Raw genomic sequence first — 13884 nt, forward strand, 5'->3', positions numbered from 1 at the left:
TGAATCTGATGTCAGGATTAGAGAGTAAGTGTGTTGTTTGTTAGATCTGCTAACACCTAGAATCGCTTTTCCAACTGAAGTTCACTGCAAAGCAGCTGACTAGGCAGTCGATAAAGACTGGCAAAGAAGAGCAAGCTGAGAAGAATAAAGTCAAGAAAGCACTGATACAAGGCAACAATGACATTGCTCAAATATATGCTCAAAATGCCATTCGCAAGGGCCAAGAGCGTTTAAACTTGCTAAGGCTTGCGTCGCGTATAGATGCTGTTGCTTCACGAATTCAGACTGCTGTTACGATGAGATCCGTCACGAACAATATGGCACATGTCGTTAGGGGCATGGACAAAGCAATGGAGACGATGAACTTAGAAAAAATTACAATGGTTATGGACAAATTCGAGGAGCAGTTTGAGGACCTAGAAAGTAGTACAAACTACTACGAGACTGTGTCTAACGACATGAATGCTGTGAGCCAGCCACAGGATCAGGTGGACCAGTTGATGAATCAAATCGCAGATGAGGCAGGACTGGAGTTGAAACACAAGATTGGTGATACCAACGTGGATGCAACGCCCTCGCTTCCAACCACAGAGGCCCCTCATGAAGAGGATAAACTATCTGAAAGACTCCGCGCGCTTAGAAACTGAGACGGCTGCTTCTCCATCTCCAGTATCTTTTTCGTATACTATCTTTTTCCTCCAACAAAGCATAAACATCGATTGCTTGATCAAATAACTTTTGCTTCTCAAATATCTCCGCAAGCAGCTCAAATGCGTATTGTGAATGGACCGAATTCAAATTAGAGTATTTTGTCGCCAGAGGTTGCAGGTTCGTGACATCCATATTTAGCTTGTTGTAGATTCCTTTAAGATAATTCCAGGAAGACGGGTTGGTAGGCGCAATATCAACCTTTGCCGTCACGTACTCGATCTCTGCCTGGATTTGGTCATTTGTGAGGGTCTTTTTGTCGCCTAGAAGCACAAAAAATCGATGATTCCAAGCTGAATTATTTCTCACATCTTCCTCCAACATTTTCCCTGTATATTTGAGCTCGTTCGTATCTCTGAACAAATCGAATCTCTCAACAAGCCATCTACGGTACGACCATACATGGTAATTCTTTGAGTCCTGGTCCAGCATTTTCTCAAGTAATGGGTACTCTTGCTTCAAATCGAAACTACCGAATCGCTCTAATATCAGCTGAATAATGAGCGAACGATAATGCCAGATTTGATAGTTCTTGGGGTTATGCACAGCAATCTGCCCACACCACTCGAGTTCCTTGTCAAGAGGGTAGTTTTGGAGGCCCTTGACAATTGACAGTCTGTACGACCAGATCGTGTAATGTGCAGCCACCTTCTCGATCACTCTCTCGGTGATTTTCAAAGCTCTCTCCGAATGCTCGTTGCTGCGCATCAGAGCTTTGGCTATGCCAATCAGCTGTTTGAACTCATCAGAATAAAGAATCTGGCACAGTGGAGAGGGATCGACCGGTTCTTCAACCACAATGTCCGAATAGTCGTACATGTTTCAGATTTATATCGAAAGGAAAAAAAATGTCAAATAAAATACAGTAATAAATCATGAGCTCCAGACGACGTTCGAGCGTTTTGCGCCGGATGTCTGTCGGCTCTGAAAAAGACAGTGTTTGCTTAGAAGTTCCTGAAATAAATGACAGTGTGAATACGAAGGTTTCTGTTTCTGACTTCACTCCCTTGAAGGTTCTGGGCCAGGGAGCATATGGCAAAGTTCTTCTGGTGAAAAACAAATATACGGGCCGTCTATTCGCACAAAAGGAGCTGAAAAAAGCTTCAATCATGGTTAATTCCAAAACCTACGAGCGCACATTTTCAGAACGAACGATCCTTGCTTCCATTTCGTCGCATCCAAACATTGTTAAATTGTTCTATGCCCTTCATGACGACCAAAAACTGTATTTAATTCTGGAATACATTCCAGGAGGTGAGCTTTTCCAGCACTTGGCTCAGCGCAGATTTCTAGATGAGAAAAGTTCATCGTTCTATGTGGCACAGATGGCTCTGGCCCTTAGACATCTTCATGAGATGGGGGCCGTATATAGAGATCTAAAGCCTGAAAATTGTTTACTGGATAAAGATGGCTATCTGGTGCTTACCGATTTTGGGTTTGCAAAGCAACCACTTGACACAAGCTCAGAAAATTGGTGCAACTCAATCATAGGAACTCCAGAGTACTGCTCCCCAGAAGTTGTGAGAGGAGATGAGTACGGCGTAAAGACAGATTGGTGGTCATTGGGATGTGTGATGTTTGACCTACTCACTGGTTCACCTCCTTTTACGGGGAATAATCATAAAACCATTATTGATCGAATCTTGAAACAAAAACCCAAGTATCCATTTTATCTCACATCTGATGCCAAAGACCTTCTGGCAAAATTGCTCAACAAAAATCCGCAGAAAAGGCTCGACGTAGACTCAGATTGGTCCAAGTTCACAAATCATCGCTTTTTCCGGTACTTCAGATGGCAAGATCTTTGTGACAGAAAGGTTCCTGCCCCCATAATTCCAACTATCACAGATCCTGAGAAAGCCGAGAACTTCGACGCCAGGTTTACAAGTCAGATGTTCACAATGTCTGAAGCTCAACCAATCAACATTCCCGCCTCCTCAGACGAGCCTGACCACTTCAAAGGCTTCTCGTACACCGCGAGTGACAATTTATTTCAGCATTATTTAAGCAATCATAACTCATAGACGACGCAGTCGATCCCTGTTTGTTTTATTGCCTGTTCTGTCAGGTTCCATGGAACACCAAATATTCCGGCATTGATTTTGGGCATGGCTACCGTATACTTGTGTTTGGATTCATCCAATTGGCGTTTTAAGTCATTCAATGCCAGCCTCGTGTATTCAGCTATTTCCTCAGATGATTCTTGACCCATTATGCTTGTGAACAAGCAGACAACAGAAAGTTTTTCTCCCGTTCCAGGCACAAATCCCCTGTCGTGGTGGCTCACAGGGATAATCAATGCAGTACCCAGCAAATTCTCTGGCCTGGCTTTATGTTCAAGACAGTGTTGATTGTACACTTTGAAAGTGGAGGCAAATTGACGTTTGAACTCGGCTGCAATTCCTCCACCCCAAATACCGAGGCAATTGCAAGCGTGGGCAAGATAGAGCGGATTGCTAGCAGGGACAGAGGCTAATTGAAAAAGATTGCCTTTTATGTATTTTATAGACATGATAACGGATTTATTTATCCCAAGAGTTTTTTTTTTTTGTTTCAATCGCATGAACTTGGATATCAATAGAGAATTCAACTTGATAAACAAAGAATTGCGAAAAGAGTATCGTTCTACCAGAAACCGCATCCACTCTATTTTGTATGACTCGCGGTTTGTTCTAAAGGTTGCAGAGCTTTATCCTTTTCCAGTGGTAGCCAACGAAAGATGTGGATCATGGTACGTCCCTCCGCAGAGGATAACCGAGAAATGCTACTTCAAATCCACAGATGGGCATAACAATAACTGGGACTTTAGTACCAGACGACTGAATTTTCATATCTTACCATTAATAGCAAAGCATAAGGGTGTGCTGATTGTAGATTCTACCAGGCGGGGCAAGAAAATTCCCGACTCCTTGAGCAAAACGGTTCCTATCTGGTGTGCAGTGTTGAACGCAATACGAGACGGCTCTCATGATTCAGAACTTTTCACTCCTCTCAAATCTATTGCACGCTCAGAACATTTACGTATACGCGAGAAGCTACCACTGCTAGTAGAAAAAGCACGACGATTGGACGTCATCAGCCAGCAGCATCTCAAAACGCTTTTTGACAAGCCACTGAAACCTGTTTGGATTACTCCTCGCTCCAAACTTCCTCTGGAAGTGCAGAGTTCCGACCAGCTACCCTACATTCCCATCTACCTCGTGACAGCCAGTTTTCAATGCCAAGACGGGACTTTGTCCATGGACAATTTCTTGTATGTTCAGGGAGCTGCAGATGATCATGAACTTTGGTCCAACGGGTTGACCCCCTATCTTTTGTGGAGTCATTTGGACTATTTTATTGAAAGAGAGCGAAACGACGAAGAGCTCCGCGAAATTATTGCGTCCATTAAATCTGAAAAACCAAGTTCGTCGCAAATATTCACAAATCTTCTCGAAGTGAGGCCCAGACTGTTCAAGGCAAAGCTCACCACCGAATACGTTCAGTCTCTGCCAGATTACGATCTAGTTGTGGTGCTGGACGAAAAGGTGACTTTTGTGTCACGTGATAGTAACGAGAAGCCAGTACTTCTACATTTACCCTTGACTTCTGGTTCGAAGAAATCTGGAAAAGAACTACGCAACAAGTTGCCGACCCTCATGAAAGAATTGGTGCCTGCATATACCGCAAATAAGAGCATCTTGGTTTTATGCGGAACAGGATGCGATCTTTCGGTCGGAGTAATTTTGTGTCTGCTATCTGCTGAGACCCGGAATATTGACAAGTCTGTGATCAGAAAGCACCTCATAGAGCTCATTGCCATAGACAAAGAGATCAACCCTAGCCGGGCAACCTTGAACTCTGTAAATACATTTTTAATGTCGTGATCCATTAGAGTTTATTATTATTACTGAGCATTTTCCTCGTTGTAAGACTCGCCCTGTGGACCCTGCTCCGGGTCATCGTTGCGGCTCTCCATGTAGAAGCTCGCTTGTGGATGATAACTATAATGTTCCGGGTAGTTATAGTACATTTGCTGAGATCTGGTCGGCTGCTGCAAATACACAAACTGCTGTGCAACCGGCGAAGGAGGATCGTGATATGGCGTTTTACGGGAGCTGGAGGAATTCTGTCTCATGAGGCCTCCAGAAGGGGGTTGCGGGTAAGAGAGAGCATAATGCTGTTGATACATTGGAGATGGTTGTTGGTAGTAGGGATAGAATGGGACAGGTTGTGAAGGATAGTGGTCTGAGTGGTTGAAGTAGTTGATTGAATTGTTCGATGACGACCGGGAAAAGTTGTTATAAACACGATATCTGTTTCCGGATGAGTTGAATTTCCGCGAAGCCCCTGGGGCCGCTTTCGGAATGCTTTCAAATGAAAAGTTGGAAAGGTTGCATCCGGGCAGGGAGTTGCTGATTTGGGAGGTTTCCTCCGGAAGCTTCAAAGCATCAGTCTTGCTAGTAATAATCTCAACGTTGGAGTCATTGGAATGAGAGCTGAAGTCATCCATGGCGTCGCCAGCCTCATTAAAAGTCTCTTCAATCACAGGAGACACAATGGCATGTTTCTCCTCGTAGATCTTGGATGATATGCCAATACCTTTCAATGCAGGAACTTTGCGTAGTGTGTCGTCGTCTGTGGAGGAGACATCTTTTGATGATTGTATGAAGCTCTCTTGAGAGTCATTCAGGTTCTTTTTTCTATTGCGATTCTTGTTTTTCTTAGCCTTTGGAGGGTTGGCACATCGATCTTTCCCGTAAGCAATTTTGAAAGGCTTGTACCTGTTTTCAAAAGAAGCGTGCACAGCATCACGCCCTTCACCATTAAAGTCCTCTACAGCATTGATCGAGGAGACGATGTGGAGGAAGTTCACAAATGCACACTGTCCATCCTTGAAAAAGTTGATCTGCTCAATCTCTCCGAATATCGAGAAATCGCGTCGCAGAGTGTCAATTTCGGGTATTTTTGGGCGGGCTTCTTCCTGAGTTTCCTCAGAGACAGGTTCAGTACCAATGTACAAATTTCTTGAAGCTGAATGTTTCTCGACGGCTTCCAGCACACGTGCGCTCACAGGCCCTGGATGCTTCCCCCAATCCACCTTGATTCTTCTGCCGTGAATTATCACTTTTTCTTTGGTACCAGTAGCAAAGAATTGTGCGGCAGAGCTGGAGTCGATAAAGGTGAGAAAGCAGATGTGTCTGTCGGGAATCAACTTGATGGACTCCAGCAAGCCTCCTCTGATGGTATTGCATATTTCTTCTGCTGTAGTTTCGGGGTGAATGTTACCGAGATAGATGGTCCGATTCCCAAAGTTGGATTGTCTGATGAGCGTTTTGGATTGTGTTGATGAGGCTTCAGGAGACTCGCCCGCTGAAAGCGAAAAATTAGTGACAGAGCCATTGCTGTAAAGTGTCAGATCGGTCAGATCCGGCAGTGATTGTTGAGAATAAACCATACCATTGTATGAGTCGACAAACTCTGCTTGTGGTGGGTATGGTGAATGGAGAGCAGACGTTTGCATCGACTGAACATAGTGAGAACCATACACCGTGTTTTCAGTGGCATGGCGATTGGATGGATTATGGAGGGGGATGTTGGCATTTTGGGGGGACGAGAACGATGTCGACGGAGTAGAGTAAAAGTCAGAATATTGATTGTCCTCGCAGTCATACTCAATTTTGGCTGTTCCGTTTGATTGAGGAACGCTGGTGTTCTTCTCTTTACTATAGAACACTTTGGCGGTGGAAAGGATCGATTCGCTCAATGCTAGCTGCTCAACGCATTTTATTGCCGTGGAAATTGATGTGAAGTGGACGAACGCCGCGTTTTTGTTCGGGATGTACTTGATATGCTCTATGGGGCCCATCACTTCGAGCTCTTGATAAAGAAGCCTCAACGGGAGCCCCGAAGGAATATTGCTGAGACAGACTGCTCTGGTCGCGCTATCGTTCTCTATGGCCCATTGGACCACAGGCAGCAAGGGCACGTTTTTGGCCGGAAGCAATTCCATTTCAGGAGACTCCAGCACACTACGGAGCTCGTCCAATATGTTTTTGAGCTTGGAGTAGCACTTGAACGCGGTTTCATTCTTCACAAACGAGAGGATGACTGTTTTGCTGCTGCTGGCGTGAGGCGTCAGTTCAAAAGAGCAATTTTCTATGGGGCCATACTCAATGAGATCAAGAAAATCGCTCAGCCCAATGTCCGGTCTCAGGTTGACAAACCGCAGAGAGCGCGTTTCAAACTCATCAGGTTCGTGCTCCTGTTCAGACGACTCTGATGACTCTGGAGTTTTTGGAGCTCTGGCCTCCTGTGTCAGCTTGGACTTCAGCTGCTTAGAAAATGAACTTCGGCGAAACCCCGTTCGTGGCGGAGTTTGGTGGTGAGTGCTGTTCTCGGCAGAAACGCTGGACTGAGGGTTTCTAGCCGATCCACGGTCCACATGCGCTGCTTGAGGGGGAGCCTGGCTGTGGGCCATGGGCGATTGGATAAACGGTGAGCTTACAAGAAGCTGTCTTGGCAGCATGCCCTTTGCGTAGTTGACGTCAAACGGCGTGGTGGGCGACATGGGCACCTGTTGAGTCATCGGAACGTTGATAATTTGGGCGCCATTGGGGAGATGGTGAGTGTACGACGCGTATGGAGGAGCAAAAAGCGGCGGAGGTGGTCCGTGGGTGTGTGACGGCCCTGTGACAAGCGTCAGCGATGGGTTTCTGGACAACTGTCGAGGGTGCGAGTGTTTCTGTGTTCGATCTTGTAGCATAGATTCTCTACCTTAAGAGCCCAATAAAACGTAGTAGGACACACCGTGTCCACCTTTTCGGTGTTGGTTGTGATTAGTCTGTTTTAGGAGAAAGTCTGAGAGCCAGAATCAGCAACCAATCGCTTGGAGAGCAGGTAAATGTCGTAGACTAAAAAGCTATGACCAGCACGATTAAAATTGAGATTAGTTTCAATTGAAACCTGGAACACGTACAAGGAAATTTCAATGCACCGATCAGCCTCAATTCGGCAGATTTTTTTTTTTGTCCTATTCAAGCGAAAAACAGATTTGAGCGGGGAGCGACAAGAGGTGATTGAGCAGCAGACAGGTCCCCCATGCCGAGAAAAATGCCGATATTGACTCTATCCCCATGGGTCCAGAATACGACGAGTCCTAAGCTATTGCCCCTTGTCCTTGCTACAACCATGCATGACGTGGATCTCATGATGTGCTAGAAGCGGCGTGCGGCTTTTGAAATTGTGGTGGCCTAAATTTAGAACGGGCTCCGTAACACGTTACGGACTATAATTCCAGACCACGTCCCTGCCACGAGGTACCACAAAGATTATAAAGGAATCAAGTGCTAGGTTAATCAAATAATTTTTACATAGCAAGCAACGATAGTGTTTTTGAACATGGCAGCCAGGCTCGAAACACCAAAGAGCGTACGATAATAATGACGTATGTTGAGCTTTTTTTTCTCCTTAACTATAAAAATCAGTTAAGCCGTAAATATGTAGATGGAGCCGAGCCTAAGCGGAAACCTTGGCAACGTGCTCAAGCAAGTCAACAACTCTGGTAGAGTAGCCGTACTCATTGTCATACCAGGAAACGAGCTTGACGAAGGTTGGGGTCAGCAGGATACCGGCCTTGGCGTCGAAGACAGAGGATCTGGTGTCGGTCACGAAGTCGGACGAAACGACTGCCTCGTCGGTGTATCCAAGGATTCCAGCCAATGGGCCCTCAGCAGCCTTCTTCATGGTGGCGCAAATGTCCTCGTAGGTGGTTGGCTTCTTGAGGTTGACGGTCAAGTCAACAACAGAAACATCGGTGGTTGGGACTCTCATGGACATACCAGTGAGCTTACCGGCCAATGCAGGAAGGACCTTTCCGACAGCCTTGGCAGCACCAGTAGAGGATGGGATGATGTTACCGGAAGCGGTTCTACCACCTCTCCAGTCCTTGTGGGATGGACCGTCAACAGTCTTCTGAGTAGCGGTGATGGAGTGAATAGTGGTCATCAAACCTTCCTCAATTCCGTAGGTGTCGTTGATAACCTTGGCCATTGGTGCCAGGCAGTTGGTGGTACAAGAAGCGTTAGACAGAATCTTGATGTCTGGAGTGTACTCCTCGTGGTTCACACCCATAACGAACATTGGAGCATCCTTAGATGGAGCAGTGATGATGACCTTCTTGGCACCAGCATCAATGTGCTTTTGAGCGCCCTCCAAGGTGGTGAAAACTCCGGTAGAGTCCAGAACGTAGTCGACGCCCTCCTTACCCCATGGGATGTTTGCTGGGTCTCTCTCTTGGAAAACCTCAATCTTCTTGCCGTCAATGACCAAGTACTTACCCTCGTGGGTAACAGTTCCCTTGAACTTTCCGTGTGTAGAGTCGTACTTGAACATGTAAGCGGCGTAATCAGGAGCAATGAATGGATCATTGATGGCAATGACGTTGATGTCGTCTCTGCTCAAGGCAATTCTCAACACCAGTCTACCAATTCTTCCAAATCCATTAATTCCAACGTTTGCGGTCATTTTGTTTCTATATTATCTTTGTACTAAAGAGCAATTGATAATGTTGCGAGAAAAACTGGTCCTTATATACCGTTTGCAGCACTCCCTCCCGAACATTACGAAAAGTCGTGCTCCACCTGATTTTCATCACGCCAAAAACCTACACGTATGACTACTCCGGGCCAGTGTTCACCACGAGCTATATCGTGTTAATTAATTACCTTATTGGTTAGTTCTGCATGTGAGGGTGGTGTGAGTCGGGAATTGGGTCTACTCTAGCGCCAGGTAAGGTGATATAAAGCTCTGTACAGCCAGAAGTGGGTATCACCCAACATGGCGTCTCCGGGACTGCTTGTCCGTGCAAGGATGTTCTGTGGAAGCTCAACCGCCGGAGCGGCCCAAAGGACAATAAGAAGTGCTACACCGCCTCCGCAAAGGACACACGCTTAAAACCCTCTTTCTCGGTTTCGGGATCGGTTCCCGGAGATTGTCTTTACCCCACGCACCGTGCTGGAGAGCCATGGTTGTTGCACTTTGCGAGTTGGCACCTTTACCTCCGTGGGCCGTGTCTTGTCTGGTGCACGGATGTGGTCTAGACCAACCTCTAGACGCAGGGATCATGAGTGATTATTAATGATAATTGGGCTATAAATACCAGCTCAATTGATTGTTGGCTGCATTCGAAATGAGCATTCCAACCACCTCCTCGGGAATTCCAAGATTGGCTTTTGGCTGCGGTACTTATTACTTTAAGTACGGCTCCGACACCGTTAATCAACAATTAGTCGATATCACCAAGACAGCATTGAGCAAAGGCCTTAGACACATCGATGCTGCCGAGTGCTACAATGTAGACAAAGAATTGGCCAAAGCTTTTGCAGAATCTGGTCTTTCAAAAGAAGATTATTTTGTCACTGAAAAGTACTTTGCGGGAGCCGGGGATTACTCTGTTCGGTCTAAGGAAGCCAACCCATACTTACACCTGAAGGCCTTCTTGGAGAGAGTCAGCATTCCTTACGCAGATTTGTATCTCCTACATTCCCCATTCATCAAGAAGGAAACCCATGGTTTTACACTGGTGGAAGCTTGGAAGTACATGGAGCAGTGTAAAAAAGAGGGGCTGGCTAAGAGAATTGGTATTTCCAACTTCACTGTCGATGACATTGAAGAGATTTTGAAAGAGGCTTCAGTCAAGCCGGAGGTCCACCAGATTGAGTACAGCGCGTTCCTGCAAAACCAAACCCCGGGTGTTGTGGACTTCTGCAAGGAGCACGGTATTGAGCTCGAGGCGTACTCGCCTTTGGGTCCATTGACCAAGGGTGACAAAACGACTGAGGTCGGAAAGAAGTTTGACGACTACTTGAGCTCGTTGGAGAAAAAATATGGCAAGACCAAAACCCAGATTCTACTGAGATGGGTGGACCAAAAAGGAATTATTCCAATCACGACCACCTCCAAGGAGAGCAGATTGGACGAGTTTCTAGACGTGTTTTCTTTTGAGCTCACTCCAGAAGAGGTCAAGACCATTACTGAGATTGGTGCCCAATACAGGCCTCCTCTCAGACAGTTCTGGATCCCAGAGTTTGGTAAATATGATCAGTGACTAGATGGAAAATAAAATACTGTATTTATTCTCGGCATTTGATACATCTAACAAAATTACATAATACACGAGTCAATTCCACATTTGCTCGTCGGGCGTGACAAACTCCTTCACACTTTGCATGTTGACGGTGTTGTCTGTCTTCTGTTTCTTTTGCCAGTTATCATCCAACTCAAAATCCAGTAATGATAATCCCAGCGAGGCATCCACCCCAAAATCATTGAGCATCATCAAATCCGTATAAGACCTCGTTTCTGGGTGCGAAAACCCTGTCTGGTCAGGAGGAAGCGGGAATTGCGGCTGTTGTTGTTGTGCTTGCTGGTGAACGCCCATCATTGGATAAAGATGGGACAAGTGCGCTTGTTGCTCTTGTGAGGGCGGATACTGCTGTTGCATAGGGGAGGGGTCCCTGAGCTGGTCCTGTAGCGTTTGGTATTGGTATTGCGGCTTTATCTGAGAAGGAGAGGTTTTGGCCGAAAAGATATCGTTGATAGCCACGTTATCTTCTTCCCTTTTGATCGGCGACGAGAGCTTATTTCGCAAAGCAGAGCTTTTCTTCTTTTCCTTTTTGCTATCAGCAGTTTGCTGCGAAGGGGAATTGGCCTTTGGAGGTCCCAAAATGGCCTCAATTGCATTTTCCAGATGTTCCATACACAGCCGAGATAAACAGCCAAGGAAGGCGATGTCAGTTTCGAATTTTAGATCGGCGATAACAGACGTAAGTAGCGATTTGGCATCCTGGAAAAGCGCACCGCCTCTGGTGTACTCCAATGCTCCTTTTGCAGCCAACAGAGCAAATCTTGCTTTCTGGCGGGACGCATTGATAGGCAATGGCAAATGGTAGAAATGGAATTTCTCCGTGTTCAGCGTCTTGGTGATTGCCAGAATTGCTGTTGCAGACTGCTGGATGGCAATGTAGCACGCCGAGTTCTTGAAATTGGTCGTTTCCGTCGCCATCAGGGGCATATATATCAGGGCTTTTGCCTGGAAGTAGAGATACATTAGGGTCAACTGTCCCTCGCTGAGCTTCTCTATGTCGGTTGTGTTCAAATCGCTCTCGAAGCTCAGCGACGGTGCAAGGTCCTTCCTCCACGTATCAAGCAGGTCCTCTAAAATTAGTGCAGACGACTCGCCAACGTTTGCGCGCTTTGGCTCGTTGCTACTCCGCTTGAAAATCGCGTCCACAATTGCCCCGAGAACTTTTGAGTATCTCATGACGCTCAAAGCCAAGTCACTGACCTTTCCAACCAGAGACAGCTGGGTATTATTGAAAGTGATAAGGTTAATGTCTGTGCCATCAGTGGACGAGGACGATGGGAGAGCGCACTCGATTTCGTGATCCTTCAGAAGCCTAGGAACTCCCAGAATCAGTGCACTGAAGGAGTCGAGGTTGTAGATACACCAGAAAAGAATTCTGCGTTCTCCCTGTTGTAGTTTCGAGACCTTGGATCCATTGTAACCCAGCACAGCGGCAGGACATCTGTGCAACCGTAGCTGTTGAGCCATGGTTATGAGTTTTCCGCGAAGCTCATAGCTGGTGTTCAGGTCGGCAGTAGTCAGACAGTATAGCAATTCAAGGGTCGTGAGTTGCAAGGAAGTAATGGAGCAGAGGGAGTTGATGCTGGAATGGATGAATTGCTTGATGAGATGGTCGTAGAATTGCAAAAGCTCGGAGTGACTAGCCGCGGGGTCCTTGTTATGTGCATACATGGTATTGCGCTCCTGGCCGAGCATCACGAGCGTCGTGATGATTATCAGCATCTCACCAAATTTCTCCATTCCGTACATCTCTCCGTCTTCAAAGTTTGCTTCGCGGCTTTTGTTGAACTTGATATAGTTGCTCATAAAAACATCCTTGTTGAGCACCGGGGTCACTTGGTTCCATGTCTCAAAAAAGATGGATATGCAGAGGTCCAAATTGACATGGTTGGGGAGGTTGAGGCCCTGAAAGAATTTTTTGGAGTCCTCGGGTGAAAGCTCGTTGAACTTGACATTTTCGAACATCGACGGGAAACGCGAATGCCTCTTATCCTCGTCATATGCCTCCTTGAGCAGTGCAATCGACTTTGAAGTGAGATATGGAGCTTTTGAGTTGAATCCATGAACGCTCACAACTTTGGCCAGCAAAGAAGGAATAAACAGTGTTTCCTCGGTCGTCCGGGGAATTGATGTTGCAATCAGGTTTGCAAGGTTTAGAAAATGCTTAGTCCGCAGCTTGTTTTGGAGAGACACAGCAGCCGCTGCTCCTGGAGCATTCACCTGCTCAAAAGAGTTGTAGCCATATCGATTTCGCAGGTCGTCTACGTTCTGGGTGTAGTGCAAATTGGACGACATCGATGCTGAGTACAGAGACACGTCATCATCGCTTAGTTCTCCCTTGTCTATGTCAACAGACCCAGCAATGGAAACAGGTCTGTTGTGGACTGAATGTGGGAAATTTCCGCAGTTGCACGTCTCGTCATGCAGATGTTCTTCCAATGACTTGTACACTTTCTGTTTGTTGAGCAAAGACAAATTCTCGTCATTTAGCTGCGTTGTTGAAGGTGTATGTTCCTCTGGAGAGTTTTCCTTCACTTCTGGGTTTTCGGCACGCATTTTCAACAGTTTGTGCAGCTTTTTATTCTCAAACTCCAGCTCTCGCACCCTCTCTTCCAAAGACTCTGTATATCCTCTCGGAAACGCTTTTCGAGCCAGCTTATCAGTAAAAATGCAATCGAGCCCCACGGCTTTACAGTTGGCACATTGCGTGCGTCCATTAGGATCCACTTCTTCTCCCTCCTCATAGAAACACTTGATTTTCTTCTTACGGCAACGATCACAGGCAACCGACACTCGAATAGTGTTTGAGCCCGGAGCTTTGATGATCTTCGGTTTGGAACCTGGCGGCGATGGAGGCGGCATTCTTGGCTTATCAGACAACGGTAAAAGACTCTCAGCAGCTTAGAATACTACCCTGCCAAATTATTAGTCTTATGAGAGATAACTAAATTAGTTTTTCTGCTGAGCAATTCCGGGGTGCGAGGGGTTAGATCCGGGGTATTTGATGAGACAGGATGACACAATCGTGCAGGATTCGCTTCTTGGTCAAT

General features: G+C 46.3%; 8 protein-coding genes across 8 annotated transcripts; 4 read left to right on the top strand and 4 right to left on the bottom strand.

The window, feature by feature from the left end:
* Positions 1–8: 8 nt before the first annotated feature.
* OGAPODRAFT_77573 (uncharacterized protein) lies at positions 9–1245 on the top strand (the record flags this gene model as incomplete). Its single annotated transcript, XM_018356346.1, has 2 exons — positions 9–24; positions 61–1245. 2 exons carry the CDS (start codon positions 9–11, stop codon positions 645–647), a joined length of 603 nt encoding a protein of 200 aa, XP_018209142.1. The 3' UTR covers positions 648–1245.
* Positions 61–1527, bottom strand: OGAPODRAFT_95245 (uncharacterized protein; the record flags this gene model as incomplete). Its single annotated transcript, XM_018357705.1, has 1 exon — positions 61–1527. One exon carries the CDS (start codon positions 1525–1527, stop codon positions 637–639), a length of 891 nt encoding a protein of 296 aa, XP_018209143.1. The 3' UTR covers positions 61–636.
* A 92-nt stretch (positions 1528–1619) lies between these two features.
* Positions 1620–3236, top strand: OGAPODRAFT_102139 (uncharacterized protein; the record flags this gene model as incomplete). Its single annotated transcript, XM_018353094.1, has 1 exon — positions 1620–3236. The coding sequence occupies one exon, from the start codon at positions 1620–1622 to the stop codon at positions 2730–2732; it is 1113 nt and encodes a 370-aa protein (XP_018209144.1). The 3' UTR covers positions 2733–3236.
* A 33-nt stretch (positions 3237–3269) lies between these two features.
* On the top strand, positions 3270–4574 carry OGAPODRAFT_77575 (uncharacterized protein; the record flags this gene model as incomplete). The annotated part of the gene is made up of 1 exon (XM_018356347.1): positions 3270–4574. One exon carries the CDS (start codon positions 3270–3272, stop codon positions 4572–4574), a length of 1305 nt encoding a protein of 434 aa, XP_018209145.1.
* Positions 4575–5413: 839 nt separating this feature from the next.
* On the bottom strand, positions 5414–7168 carry OGAPODRAFT_51454 (uncharacterized protein; the record flags this gene model as incomplete). The annotated part of the gene is made up of 2 exons (XM_018355701.1): positions 5414–6011; positions 6303–7168. Coding segments are annotated over 2 exons (1464 nt in total), but the record flags the coding sequence as incomplete, so codon positions are not given.
* Positions 7169–8139: 971 nt separating this feature from the next.
* OGAPODRAFT_89929 (glyceraldehyde 3-phosphate dehydrogenase) lies at positions 8140–9213 on the bottom strand (the record flags this gene model as incomplete). Its single annotated transcript, XM_018356949.1, has 1 exon — positions 8140–9213. The coding sequence occupies one exon, from the start codon at positions 9211–9213 to the stop codon at positions 8206–8208; it is 1008 nt and encodes a 335-aa protein (XP_018209147.1). The 3' UTR covers positions 8140–8205.
* A 306-nt stretch (positions 9214–9519) lies between these two features.
* Positions 9520–11004, top strand: OGAPODRAFT_17101 (uncharacterized protein). The gene has a single exon (XM_018354887.1). The coding sequence runs from the start codon at positions 9878–9880 to the stop codon at positions 10793–10795; it is 918 nt and encodes a 305-aa protein (XP_018209148.1). The 5' UTR covers positions 9520–9877; the 3' UTR covers positions 10796–11004.
* Positions 9530–13696, bottom strand: OGAPODRAFT_77579 (uncharacterized protein; the record flags this gene model as incomplete). The annotated part of the gene is made up of 1 exon (XM_018356348.1): positions 9530–13696. One exon carries the CDS (start codon positions 13694–13696, stop codon positions 10868–10870), a length of 2829 nt encoding a protein of 942 aa, XP_018209149.1. The 3' UTR covers positions 9530–10867.
* Positions 13697–13884: the final 188 nt, after the last annotated feature.

This window comes from Ogataea polymorpha (assembly GCF_001664045.1).
Source record: "Ogataea polymorpha strain NCYC 495 leu1.1 chromosome Unknown OGAPOscaffold_6, whole genome shotgun sequence".
In the NCBI taxonomy this organism is placed as follows: Eukaryota; Fungi; Ascomycota; class Pichiomycetes; order Pichiales; family Pichiaceae; genus Ogataea; species Ogataea polymorpha.

Excerpts from the sequence above, each read along its gene's own strand:
- OGAPODRAFT_17101 (XM_018354887.1), top strand. The coding sequence starts at position 9,878 with ATGAGCATTCCAACCACCTCCTCGGGAATTCCAAGATTGGCTTTTGGC.